Genomic DNA, 13,917 nt, shown 5'->3' with positions numbered 1-13,917 from the left:
ATTGCCCCCCAGGAGGGATAAGGCAGTAGAGGCAGACATACTGTGCAACACGGAGTACCCCCAAAGGGAAGAAATGAACCCTTCTTCTATATTCGTCCCCAGGAACAAAGACTCAGTCACCCCACCCTAGTTGCGAGGTCAGCCTACCATATTCCAATTTCTAGGCACTTGTCCCACCTCAGTGAAAGCACTGAAATTCCTACAGTACTTTCTAATCACAAAATAATTTCCTCCCAATGCCCTCTCACCATAACAGGCACACTCTGAACAGTAACCTCTGTCTCTTTCCTGTGTAGCGTATGATGCCCTCCTTAATGAGCTCTGCAGGATCAGCGGTAAGTAAGTCCCATCTCCTGTGTGAGCCCTTCTAGGAAGTTAATGCTACAGCAGTCTGGCCACCTGATGCCAGGGCTGAGCTCCCACACCCAAAGGACAGACCAGCCTCGAGCTCTATTTACTCAACCATTGCATGGATGAACACAGAGCACAGTGTGAAGCCTCATGGGTAACACCTACATGAAATCACCCTTTTGTTGAGCATGGATTTATCAGTGTAATGCCCCAGGATGGCTACAAATGTGCCTGGGTCTGTTGTTTACACGCTGGGCTAACTGCTTAAGGGGAAGCTAGGGAATGAAGTAGATAGCAAGCTTGACTTGAAGTCAAGAAGATCTGAGTTCAAATCCTGTCTCTGATTCATAATCCCTCTGCAACCCCAGGCAAGTCACTTAACCTCGTCATCTGTAAAATGCGGATAATTACAATATCTACTCCATAGGGTTATCTTGAAGCTGAAATGAAGATAATATATGAGGTGTTCTGCAAACCTTGAAGTGCTATATTGTTCGATTGTATCAATTGTGTCTGACCCTTCGTGATTCCATCTGGGGTTTTCTTGGCTAAGATACTGGAGTGGTTTGCCATTTCCTTCTCCAGCTCGTTTTACCGATGAGAAAACCAAGGCAAATGGGTTAAGTGGCTTGCCCAGGGTCACACAGCTATTAAGTGTCTGAGGCTGGATTTGAACTCAGGTCTTCCTGACTCCAGGCCTGGCACTCTAGCCACTGTGCCACCTAGCTGCCCAAAGTGCTATATACATGTACATGTTAGCTGTTATAGTTACTACGCATCTATAACCACATGCACACTCCCTGGGTTGCAGGCAATATATCAGAACAGAGTTTTCTAGGATTTAGGGCTGGAAAAGACCTTAGAGCACCTACTCCAACCATCTTCTTGGAAAGAAACTGAGTTTCAGAAAGAGGGAGGGGTTTGCCTAGCAGAGCCAGGATTTGAATCCAAGGCAGAATTCCAGAATCACAGAGTTTGAGAGTTGGAAGGAGCCTCTGTGTCAATCTGTTCCATCAGGGGTATGCTGATGCCAGGTCCTCCTTTTCAGAGAGCCAGTTGTTAAATATGCCGTGTGGGCATTTACACCTCAAAAATCAGCAAATGTTAGAAATCAGGGCTTGGTTTATTGTTTTGTTGATTTCTAGACTTAAGAAAATGCTGGAGAAAAATATCAGTAATGTAGATTAAGTTTAAAGGTGTGTCATATTTATATTTTTTTTTTGGAGAGCCAGTTGTTAAACATTTGCCAGCATACCCCTGATTCTGACCTATACCTGAGAAGGAATCCCCCCTACATTGTACCTGACAAATGATCATCCTGCCTCTGCTTAAGGATCTCCAAGGAGAAGAGACTCACTCACTACATCCCCAGGCCGCAAATTCTACTTTCACCTCATTCTGTTTGTTTTTCTAACCTCAAGCTTAATGTTTCCTTTTCTCGCCTTTAATCTTTTGATCCAGTCCTGCCCTCTGGGGCCAAACTAGCCACGTCTAATCCTTCTTCCCTGATGTTCAATTCAAATATTTGAACACAACTATCACCACTCTCCTCAGTCTTTTCTTCCAGTTCCTTCAATGTGTACTCACATGGCATGATCGAAAGGCCCTTCCTTTCCTCCTCTTTACTCAATCTCATGTTTCTTCATCTGTAAAATAAGAGGGTTGGACTACATGTCCTCTAAATTCCTTTCTAGCCTTAAATCTCTGACCCTCTGACTCTTTCTCTGGATACGCTCTTCCTAAAATGTGGCACCCAGAACTGAGCACAGTCACTCAGATGTGTTCTGACCCTGACGAAGGACGGTGGGGCCACCCACTCATCCTCGAAGAGCTTACACCCCATCTGGAGAGATAAAATGCACATATAAAGATATGTACCAAATAGGTGATTTTGTGAGGAAGGCACTAGCATCCTGGAATGTTGGGGGACCTGAGGAGAATACTGAAGGAAAGAGGAGTTCAAAGTGGTAGCAGGAAGGAAGAAGCACATTCCAAGACTAGCAGGTAGCCTGTGCAAAAGCACAAGAATACAGCAAAAGAAGACAGAAATAGGAAATGGAATATAGAATAGTGAGAATAAGAAGAAGTCTAGTCTGGCTGAATTTCCAGACCAAGGAAGGCGAAATCATAGCAACGACGTTGGAAAGGTAGGCTGGGAATCCAGTCATGAAGGATTTTATGAGGCAGTCAGATAAGTAATGGAGTCTCTAGGTCATGGACATTTTCAAAATGGTTGTCCTGATCCCCTACAATGATTGTATAGCTTCACCAATGATGCATTAGAGTGCCCATAACTCCTCCAATATTGATTATTCTCATATTTTGTCACCTTTGCCAATTTGCAGGGGGTGAGGGGGAACCTTGGGTTGTTTTGATTTGAATTTTCCCTATTACTAGTGACTTGGAGCATTCTTCCATTTGGCTACTGATAGTTTGCTATTCTTTTTATAAGAGCTATTTGTTCATATCCTTTGACTACTTATCTATTGAGGAATGGCTTTTTCATAAGAAGGAAGTCCTAATATATAACAAAATATTTAATAGAAGCACTTTTGAGGACAACAAAGAACTGGAAACAAAGTAGATGCCCATCAACTGGGGAACAGCTAAACCAGGAGTGGGGAACCTGCAGCCTTGAGGCCACAACTTTTATTAAGAGGATTTGTTCTATGAAGTTTGGATTCGATCAAAGGGCAGCACTTGAGGACCTAGAGGGTCACATGTGGCCTCAAGGCCACAGGTTCCCTACCCCTGGGCTAAACAAATTGTGGTATGTGAACATAATGGACTTAATTATTGTACTATAAGAAATGTTGAATTTGGTTGAATATAGAGAAGCATGAGAAGATCTACATGAACAGAGGCAAAGTAAAGAGAGCCAAGAAAATGATATACACGACACAATGATATATAACTGTACATGCTGTGAATGGAAATAACCACAGCAAAAAAAAAAGAAAAACAGAGTACAAAATTATAAGGAAAAAGCATAGCTTGAGAAAAGAGATATGAGGAGACATTTATATGCAGGGGTATGCTGGTAAATGTTTAAAATCTGACTCTCCAAAAAGGGTGTGGACACAGTGCAAAATCTATTCTGAATTCTTTACATTTTCTCCATTACTTTCTTAAGTCTAGACAGTCAACAAAACAATAAATCAAGCCTTGATTGGCTGATTTGTTAAGTGTAAAGGTTCACCAAAAAAAAAAATCTAAAAATCAGCTTTATGGAACCTGGCTTCCACATACCCCATGGCAGAGGTTGGAGGTCTGTGACTACTGTACGTTGTTCATATTTTCAACATTTTTCTATGTTTATCAGTTATACTATTTTTTTCCTCTTCTTTTCCTTTTTTTCTTGTCTTAAAAATATTGTTTGTCATTTGCAATAGCTGTTAGGAGTTAGGAATCTGAGTTAGGAGAAAGGATGCTGGGGAAAACTATGATGATGTTAAAAAAGAGAGAGAGACAGAGAGAGAGAAGGCAACCTTTTTTTTTAAGTGTAAACGTGAAAACAATGTGTGGAAAACTAATTCTTTTTTCCCATCAGCCTTTTCTGCCACACCATTGAAAATCCAGGGCACTGAAGAAGGCATCCGGATCTTCAGCAAAGTGAAGTTCTATGATGTAGACTACATGAAGACCTCCTGGTACCACAAGTATGCCCTTCCCCTTGGAGGGGGAGGGAGGGACCTCCTACTGCCCCTCTCCCATTCTACCCTGTGATCCCTGACTTTGGCTGAAGGGGGAACACAGCCCTTTTTAAGTGTTTCCCTTTAATAAGCCAATGAGGACTAAACTTCCAGAAGAATGGACCAGAAGCTAGGTCACAAACACCAGGCATCTCCAGCAGGATTAGCAGGAGGAGGGGTCACTGGCAGATCTCAGCTTAGTCGGACTCTTAGAGCCAGAAGGGAGCTCAGAGGCCATCCAACCTAACCCCTTCATTTTACAGATGAGGAAACTGAGGCCCAGGGAAGTTAGGTCATTTCCCTAAAGTCATGCAGGTTATAAGTAGCAGAGTCGGGGCAGCTAGGTGGCTCAGTGAGAACAGCACCGGCCCTGGAGTCAGGAGGACCTGAGTTCAAATCCGGCCTCAGACACTTGACACATGTAGTAGCTGTGTGACCTTGGGCAAATCGCTTAACCCCAATTGCCCTTCCCCCCCCCCCAAAAGGAAAGAAACACAGGTAGCAGAGTCAGGATTCAAACTGAGGGCATCTGGCTCAAAATCCATCAGTCTTTCCTCTGCACCCCACTACCTCCAACCAGTGACCATCTTTAGCAGAGGCTGGCTAGTAGATCCCAGGCTACAGCCTCTGTGCATGTCCCCATTGGGCATTTCCAGAGAGAGAGGAGTCTGACTCAGAACCCCTGGACCTTAAAAAAACCCACCAGAATATTAGAGCTAAAAGGAACCTTAAAATATGAAATGTTAGAACATAGATCAATAATATTGGGAGGAACCTGAGAGCCCAGAATATTATAATATAGAACTTGGTACATGGGAGTTGGAAAATGACCCAAAAGCACAAAATGTAGGAACACAGAACGTCAAAGTGAAAAGGGAACTTGGAGACAATGGAGTCCTCCTCCTTCATTTTACAGAAGTGGAAACTAAGGATCAGAGTTTAAAGGCAGTGCCCAGGATCTCACAGCCTTGACACTTAAACAAGAAATATCCAGGAAGGGTGGGCCAACATGGGTCAGGAATCAGGCTAGAGTAGTTGAATGGATGGTGGTTCTCCTTAGCAGTTCATCCCCAGACAATTTAAACAGGAAAGTGAAGGACCTAGCATTAGTCTCTGAGACTGAGACAAGTATCTCACAGTAGCTTGTCTAGCCATGGGATAGGAAAACCAGAACAGGAAGAATACCTGCACCTGATCCAGGTACTAAAGCACAAGACAGGAGTCTGGGTCATGGTCAGGGCCATCAGCGGGACAGGGTGGAGAAAGAATGGTCCTGGATTCTGATTCTGTTACTCATTAGCTATCTGACCTTAGGTAAGACTTTGCTGCTGTGCCTTGGTTTCCTCATCTGTAAAATGAGTGGGTCAGGCTAGAGAGTCTCAAAGATCTCCCCCACCTCTAACACCTATGTTATAAAATTGCTTTTGGATTTAGCATTTGACGTTCTAAGATACCTCCCAGCTCCAACCTTCTGTGTTCTAAGGGCCCTCCCAGATCTGACCTTCTGTGTTCTAAGGGCCCTTCCAGATCTGACATCCTGTGTTCTAAGGGCCCTTCCAGCTCTGATGTCCTGTGTTTTAAGTGCCCTCCCAGATCTGACCTTCTGTGTTCTAAGGGCCCTCCCAGCTCTGCCATTCTGTGCTGAAAGGACCCTCCCAGATCTGATATTCTGTGTTCTAAGGGCCCTCCCAGTTCTGACATTGTTTTCTAAAGTCTCTCTCAGCTCTTACATTCTATGCTTTAAGGGCCTCCCAGCTCTGACCTCTATTCTTAAGTCTATAATCTCTACTTTCTGTTCTGGCCCTCTTTTCTTAAATCCTTGCTAGTTCTAAAAAATTTCTTGGACTTCAGTAATGGAATTGTTGGGAGTGCGGAATTCAAAGCTCTAAGGGACTTGAAAATATCCAGTTTTACAAATGAGCACGACTTGAGGCCCCAAGGGAGGAAGGACTTTCTAAATTTCCCATGAGAAGTGCTCCTCTTGGTCCCAGGCCTTCTGACTCTCTGACCTCTTGCCACCACGTTCCAGATCGCCACATTTCAACCCACCAATCATTGGTAAAATGAAGGCGTTAAGCAGATGACATCCAAAATCCTTTCCAGTCCTCAATCTTTGATCCTATCAGCCTATCGCCCAACACCTTTGAGGGAACATGCGTTATTGCCCCCATCCTTTGGCAGATGGGGAATGACTATTGGATTAGCTTGGCTATAGTCGTAAAAATGAACAGTGGCCAGCCACTGTTAAGTGTGAAGTCCAGACACCCTGGTTTCCCTAGACCAACGTTTCCCAGGCTGTGATTTATTCTGGTGGTCCCCATTTCCCAACCCCCACAATCTTCTCAGAGTGAAATCTGAGCTAGGGCTAAGGGATGGAATTGGGTCTGTATAAGTGGAAAGCACTAGCAGGTGGTGGTCCGGGGAGGCCACAGAAGGATAAGAGAAAGGAAAAAGAATGAAGATTGAAAGGAAAGGAAGAGGGGAAGTGGACCCGGAAGTATCTGGAATCAGAAGACCTGGGTTCAAATCTCAACTTGGCCATTTATGCTATCTTGACAAGTCACTTCACACCTTGATTGACCACTAATATCCTCTCTAGTTTTAATTTCCTGGTGAAGAAAGAGGAAGTGGGCAAAATGTAGAGGAAAGGAAAGCCCAGTCAAACTTTTTTTTCTTGGTTTTGAATGGAGTCTCTGACATTGGTTTCTGGGTGACCAGGTATGGCCAAAGTTAGGAACTGGGGAAAGCAGGAACTTAGGGATGGGAGTTATACTATTTTCTTCAGAGAGGCCCAGCCAGAAATATGTAGAGGGGACTTTATTATTGATCATAGGATCCTAGATTGAGAGATGGAAGGGATTAAGTCCAAGCCATTGAGTCCAATTAGAAACTGATGCTCTAGAGAAACTAGGAGACTTGCTGAGGGTCACATAGCTAGTATCTGTGGCAGGACTTGAACTCAGGTCCTTCTGACATCGAGTCAAGTGCCCTGCCTACCACATGGATGACTACTACCCCCCACCCTCACCCTCCGTTTAGCATCATGGGGAGCAAGGAAGCCGGACAATCGGAAAATCTATCTAGCAACATTAGGGAGGAAATGAAGGTGGAATTTGAGGAGCTAAGCCTACCATCCCCAATCAAACAAATCATGTTAACCATTTGGTAACTTTCGTCTTCAGAGAAAAGCGACTGGAAAGTGGTGACCGGTTGAAGACAGGAAGTACTTTGGATGAAATCTGGCTCCACATTCTAGATCCCAAAGACTCTGATAAGGGCAAATACACCCTAGAAATCTCAACTGGGAAGGACATTCGTAAACTCACAGCTGACTTGTCAGGCCAAGGTGAGCAGGATTTACCTGTCTGTCTGTCTGTCCAATGCCCTGGCAAACATGTCTTCAGAAAAGCCCCTGGTCTTCTCTGGGCCCCCTTTCACCTCCTCCCGTCTTGCTCATCTGGTCTTGTTTTTTTTTTTAACATGAGTGTTATCTTTGCTGTTACTTCCCAATGACTTTCCCCACCCCCACCCCCAACAAAACCTTCTTTTGTAACAAAGAGATACTGTTAAATGACCACATTCACCATGCCAGGCAAGGTATGCTTCATTCCACACCCAGAGTCCACCACCCCTCTGCCAAAAGAAGGGCTTCATGCTTGGTTATCCACCATCGGTCCTCTGAAGCCAGGACTGCAGAGCATGGGAGTTGGGAATCTTTTGGTGTCATTTCTTCTGACATTATGGTGGTCATCGCTGTAAAGTGTTCTCCTGCCAAGTTGTCTCTTTAAGCTAAAGGGAAGGTACAACAAAGGAAAGCCAAGGATCCAGGGAGGTTTGCAAAGCAGTTTACAAATATTGTCCCATTTGATCCTCACAGCCACCCTGGGTGGTAAGTGCTTTTATGATCCCCATTTTTACAGATGAGGAAACTGAGGCTGAGAGAGGTTGAATATCACAAAATTAGGAAGTGCCTGAGACAGGATTTGAACTTAGATCTTCCAGACTCCAGGCTTTGTGTTCCATCCACTGTATCTCATCTTTTAATGCCTCAATGCTTTAAAGACAACAAAGTAATTTAAAAAGATAATACATTAAAAGTACTTTGTCCATTTTAAAATGAACTTTAAAAAGCCAGCCAACATTATTATCATCATATATTAATTAACGTTAAAATGTTCTCATTGAAGGCCCTAAATTGGGTGATCAGATTAAATGAGGCATTCACTCTCTTACCCACCTTTTCTTTTTACAGCTTTTGATGATGCTCTGGCTGAACATCAGAAACTGAAGTAAGTTTCCACTGACATTTCATTCATTGGTTCTTCTAGTCATTCAACAAACGTTCCTAAGACACCTACTGTGTGCCAAGTTCAATGCTATTGGGGCTGAGGGACTTGGGGGGTAGGGAAACACAATGTTTAGACAAGATAGGATACCTTTATGAAACTCATGGTCTAGTAGATAAGACACAAACACAGACAACAGTAACACAAGTATTATATAATAAATATATTGAAGTTATTGTTATATAATAAATATATTATATTATTATATTAAATAATAAATATATTAAAGTTATTCTTATAAGTATATTAAAGAGGAAAGTTCCCTATGAAGGTTGAGGGAAAAGGTTACATGGCCAACCAATGGAATGAGGGAAGGCCTCCTGGAAGAGGTTCCATTTGACCTGGGCTTTAAAGGATTGGAAAGAATTTAATAAGCAAAGAGGGAATAGAAGGCATTCTGACATCTGAACAGTAGGAACAAAGACCTGGAGGTAGGAGAATACACGACATACGGGGAGGGAGCTTATTTTCTGGTTTGGTTGGAGCACCAAGTATGTGGAGAGGAGTAATATAAGAAAAGGCTTATAAGAAAGGTAGTATCATAGCATGGCCTTATACCTAGAAGACCTTAGTGGTCATCATGTCCAACTTGCTCATCTTACAGATGAGGAAACTGAGACCTGAAGTGATTTATTCTTAGTCACACAATTAATAAGTGTCTGAAGTGGGATTCAGTGATCCCTCATTATACCATGGTTCCTCTTGTGGTAGGCTAGTGCTAGTCTGTGATTGGCTAAAGAAGTCTGAACTTTACCCATTTGGTAACAGGGAGCCACTGAAGACTTGGGGGCAGGAGAGGTACACGACCAGATCAATATGTTCCTAAGCCAAGCTTGGACCAGGGCTGTTTGCTTCAATTGCTACCTGGGACAGTTAGCAAACATGCTCCATAAACTGCAAGGGAGCCTGGATAACTAAGCTTTTATTGCCATTGTTCTTGTTAGGGCTGTTAGATATGATCACAGGACAATTGATTTAACAAATGGAAACTCATTCCCTTTTTCCCCGTTTCTATTTTTCAGGCAGGCTGCAGTCATAGAGAAGAGTAAGTCCACTGATGTCTACATTTTTCCATCCTCATGTTAGAAGCAAACTACCCCAAGGGAGAAAATGAACCCAGGGCTGGCCAAGTCACCTCCCCTATCGTTCCTTATTCTACCAGTGAGCCGGTGGTGCAACATCATTCCACAGAAGAGAGATGAGGGAGACGGCTAATAGAATTGTGCCAGGGGAATAAGGGAAAGTAGTATGGAGAGGGCAGATCAATAGAAAGAGACAAAAGAAGAGAATAAGAAGCCACGGGTCTTTGTAGGACTTTGTGGGGAAGAAGTTTGAAGCAGAGAACTTTAAAGACTGGTGTCCAGAAGCCAGGGGAGGGGAGGAAAGGGAAGGGAGGAGAATTTATTGAGCATCCACCCATTTGATCCTTATTACCTCAAATATCCCCAAATCAGATTATAGCTGAAAATCTGGAAAGAAACCTCAAAAAAGCAAATGAAGAAATACTTATTAGGCACTTACTATTCCAGACACTGTGCTAAGCAAGTGCTCTTAGAGGTAACTAAGAAGGAAGAAGTCAAGTGATTTGCCAAGGGTCATACGGCTAGTAAGTGTCTGAGACTGGATCTGAATTTAGGTCATCCTGACTCTAGGTCTGGTGCTCCATCTGCCAAGCCACTTAGCAGCCTCCAACAGAATCTCAAAAAGCTATCACAAAACCCATGGGTTTTACTCACAGAAAAGCCCTTCAGGCCCCCAATCAGGGCTTGTTTATTTTTATTTTATACACCATTTAAACAAATTTTGTTATCTGCTTTCCCAGCTTGCAGCAGATTAGAAGCAGCAAATTAAAAAAAATCTAGGATCATCTCAAAAGTACTTTGGCAAGAGAGAGAAGTGCCAACTGAGAATGTCAGAGAGGGAGGATACAGAGAGACGATAGGAAGCAGAAATATGAACTCCTGAGATGATGCATGTCAAGCACAGGGTCTGTTTTGAGAGATGGCAAGAGCCCTGTGTCAACCCGGGAGCAGGCTGGAGTCATCTAGAATATGAACAAAGAGCCCCCCCATACTTCAGGGGAAACTGAGGTCATCAGTGTGCTATGGCCAGAGGATCTGGGAGAATCCTGACTCCCCCTTCACCATCTCTATAACTCTGGGAAAGTCATCCCTCTGGACCTCAAGTCTCTCATATTTAAAATACAGGAGGTTGGACAGATGGCCTCTGGGGTCCATTCCAACTCTAAATCTATGACCCTGTGATCTACCTAGCTTTCTATGGCACTGTACTGCTGCCAAGCCCTGTCACGTTTTATTTAGTTATTTAGTTATTTCAGTCTTTGTGACCCCATTTGGGGTTTTCTTGGAAGAGATACTAGAGTGGTTTACTATTTCCTTCTCCAGCTCATTTGACAGATGAGGAAACTGAGGCAAAGGGGGTTAAATGACTTGTCCAGGGTCACAAAGCTAGCAAGTATCTGAGGCCAGATTTTAACTAAAGTCTTCATGACTGGACCCAGAGCTCTATGTACCATGGCACCACCTAGCTGCCTCCCTGTCATATATACCAGATTATTTTTGCTTTAAAACAACCCTTTGCAGTTGGTAGTATATCCCTATTTTGCAGATGAAAAAACTGAGGTCCAGAGAATGATGGGACTTGACCTAAGGCTGCATCTGGCAGACCTGCCACCAAACCTAGTTCTCTTCCTACTACAACATAGACCTCTTAAAAACTAATATTCATCAATATGACCCCGAGTCACCACGAAAAATAGAGGTTATGTTTAATTGGATCTATCTACAACTTGACTAGCTTTGTTCTATGTGTCTGTTTGCCAAAGTCCTGCCATCATTGAGTTTTGTTTTCTCTTACCTTTGCCAATCTGATGATTGTCAGGTAGATTCCAGGAGACTATCCTTCATTCTTAGCACACAAACAGCCTATTTTAACTGTTCTGCAAAACCTTAATGATGACTAAAATTTTATTACATTTGTTGTTTTTTAAAAGTTTTAGTGCTTAAAGGAGTGAGCATCAGTTGTCTGAAAAATTCATTTCTATGTAACAAATATTCTAGAGAAAACCCAGACAAACCAGGATTTTACTCTTATTCCATTTATTTCTTTCCAGATCGTGCGAAAGTTGTAAAAGGCCTGCCAGATGTCGCCACTATTATGGAGGATAAGGTAAGGATTCAATCAATTCTAAACACATTCTGCAAATCCACTTAGGTTCTCATAAAGTTGAAGAGCGTCTAAGCAGGAAAAGTCTGCAGAATGTTAGAACTAAAAGGGGCCAGAGAACATAGGATGTTAGAGTTAGAAGGGACCATGGAACACACAATATAATAGCTAGGAGGGATCTTTGAATGTAGAGTGTCAAGGCTAAAAGGAACGAGTAGAATAGAAAATATTAGAACTAAAAGGGGCCTTGAAATATAATGTAGCATTTTAGAGGTAGAAGAGACCATTGAACATAGAATATCAGAGTTGAAAGGGACCTTAGATCATAGAATGTCAGAGGTAGAAGGGACCATAGAACATAAAATATCAGAGATGGAAAGAACTTTAGAAAACAAAATGTTAGAGTTGGAAAGGACCATAGGTCTCCAGACTCCAAGTCTTCCACTTTTTATTCACCCTCCCCCACTGCTTTCATCCCCTCCCACCACCTCTCTATAGAAGCAGACCCTCACCCTGACTGCTCACCTAGGAATCAGGGTATGTTTCTCCATCATGGAATTGAACAGCTCCCGGGTTGACACAGGGCTCTTGCCATCTCTCAAAACAGACCCTGTGCTTGACATGCATCATCTCAGGAGACCCATCCCCAGAAATCACCTGGTTGAAAAATGACCACCCTGTGGCCTTCCGTGAGCGCTATCGAATGGAAGTAAAGGGGACTGCGGTCACCATCACCATTGAGAAAGTCTGCAGTGAAGACAGCGGGCGCTATGGCATCTTCGTCAAGAACAAATATGGTTCTGAAACTGGGCTGGTCACTGTCAGTGTATTCAAGCATGGTGAAGAGCCCAAAGAGTTGAGGGGGCAAAAATAACAAGAGTTTTCAGAATGTCCAGCCCTGGGCCAGACCCCAGTGGAGCCCATGTGGTGTAGCGGAAAGAAGGCTGGACTTGAGGCTTATTAGCTTTGTAACTTTGGGCAAGTCACCCTCTCTTTCTGAGCCTCAGTTTTCTTATCAGCAAAATGGGAATAAATAAAAATTGCATTGTCCACCTCACCCAGTTGTGGTTAGGAAAGTGCTTTGTAAATGAGAGTTCTAAAATAGTTCAGAAAAAAGCTATTATTATAAGATTCACCATACAGGATTAATCCATATGAACCATGTGGAAATAGAGGGGAGATTTTTAGAATTGAAGACAAAAGACTTGGGTTTAAATCCTGGTTCTGCTTCTTACTGCCATCATGACCGTAACTCTTCTCTGGGTTCCATTTTCTTTAATGTAACAAGCTTTATTAAGTCCCTACTGTGTTCTAAACCTGATGCAAAGACAAAAATCAAAAGGTCCCCCGAGGAACCGACATTGTACTGGGTGGATATGGCATGCCCCAGGATAAGTAAATGCCAATAATTTGAGGAGAAAGGGCTCACTAATGACCGGGAGGATCAGAAAATGCTTTGTGTAGAAGGTAGGGCCTAAGCTGAGGCCTGAAGGAAGTTAGAGATTCCACAAGACAGAGGTGAGGAGTGAATGCATTCATGTAGAAGGCAGGTAAAAGTCTGAGAACAGCAGCAGGCAGAATGAGGAAGGTCAGAATGGGTGATCTTGAAAGTCTTCTCCAGTTCTAAATGCTTAGATCCTCTGGACCATTGGGCCTTGAGCCCCAGGGCTTGCTTTACAGCCACAGATCAAGGAGGAAGGAGAACCCCTCGCCTCCCTCACTACAATATGGATAACTCTTATTTTATCACAAAGTTGTATTCACAATAACCCTGTAAATGTTACTCTGCCCATTTTTGACACAAAACTGTAATTTCATTGATGGGGCTCTCCAAGGGAGGAGTTTTCCTCCCCCAATGCCTATAGAAAACTGCATGACAATTCATAGCATGAGAGAGTTGCCCTGAGAGGTGAGGTGACTTGTCTAGAGACACCCAGCCAATGTGAGTCAGGGGAGGGTAGACTTGAACCCAGATCTTTCTAACTTCTAGACTAGCCCCCTATTTGTTATGCCCAGGCTGCTCCTTGAGTATCCTCCTCTTGAGTATCCCCATTTTATATATGAGAAAATGCAGGTTCAGAGATATTTGCCTAAGATCCTATAGATAGTGACTCCTGGAGCCAGTACTCAAGTGCAGGTTCTCTTCATTTACTCCTCTGCACAGTACCCTAAGGCTGCCCTGGAATACCATCTCCTCTTCTTCCCTTTCCTGGTTACCGTCCTTCTTCTTCCTAACCTGATTTCACCTGGATGGAAGGAATAGGGACTATATTTGTGATTTCATTGGCATAGGGAGCTCCCAGATGAGGGAACTCCCTCTGCCAATGCTGACTGGCACCTTC

General features: G+C 43.3%; 1 protein-coding gene across 2 annotated transcripts in view; it reads left to right on the top strand.

The window, feature by feature from the left end:
* The window catches only part of MYOM3 (myomesin 3), an 87,958-nt gene extending 75,141 nt beyond the window's left edge, over positions 1 to 12,817 (top strand). For both annotated transcript variants that reach the window (XM_036747030.1, XM_036747029.1), the window contains exons 31-37: positions 297 to 335; positions 3,902 to 4,010; positions 7,226 to 7,389; positions 8,296 to 8,332; positions 9,412 to 9,434; positions 11,523 to 11,578; positions 12,183 to 12,817. In XM_036747030.1, the coding sequence (XP_036602925.1) occupies positions 297 to 335; positions 3,902 to 4,010; positions 7,226 to 7,389; positions 8,296 to 8,332; positions 9,412 to 9,434; positions 11,523 to 11,578; positions 12,183 to 12,449 (695 nt within the window). In that variant the 3' untranslated portion in view covers positions 12,450 to 12,817. The remainder of the gene's footprint in view (positions 1 to 296; positions 336 to 3,901; positions 4,011 to 7,225; positions 7,390 to 8,295; positions 8,333 to 9,411; positions 9,435 to 11,522; positions 11,579 to 12,182) is intronic.
* Positions 12,818 to 13,917: the final 1,100 nt, after the last annotated feature.

The sequence above is a fragment of the Trichosurus vulpecula genome, chromosome 2, assembly GCF_011100635.1.
Source record: "Trichosurus vulpecula isolate mTriVul1 chromosome 2, mTriVul1.pri, whole genome shotgun sequence".
Classification (NCBI taxonomy): Eukaryota; Metazoa; Chordata; class Mammalia; order Diprotodontia; family Phalangeridae; genus Trichosurus; species Trichosurus vulpecula.
Note: the sequence above shows the minus strand (reverse complement) of the source record. Positions and strands in the feature narration are given on the sequence as shown.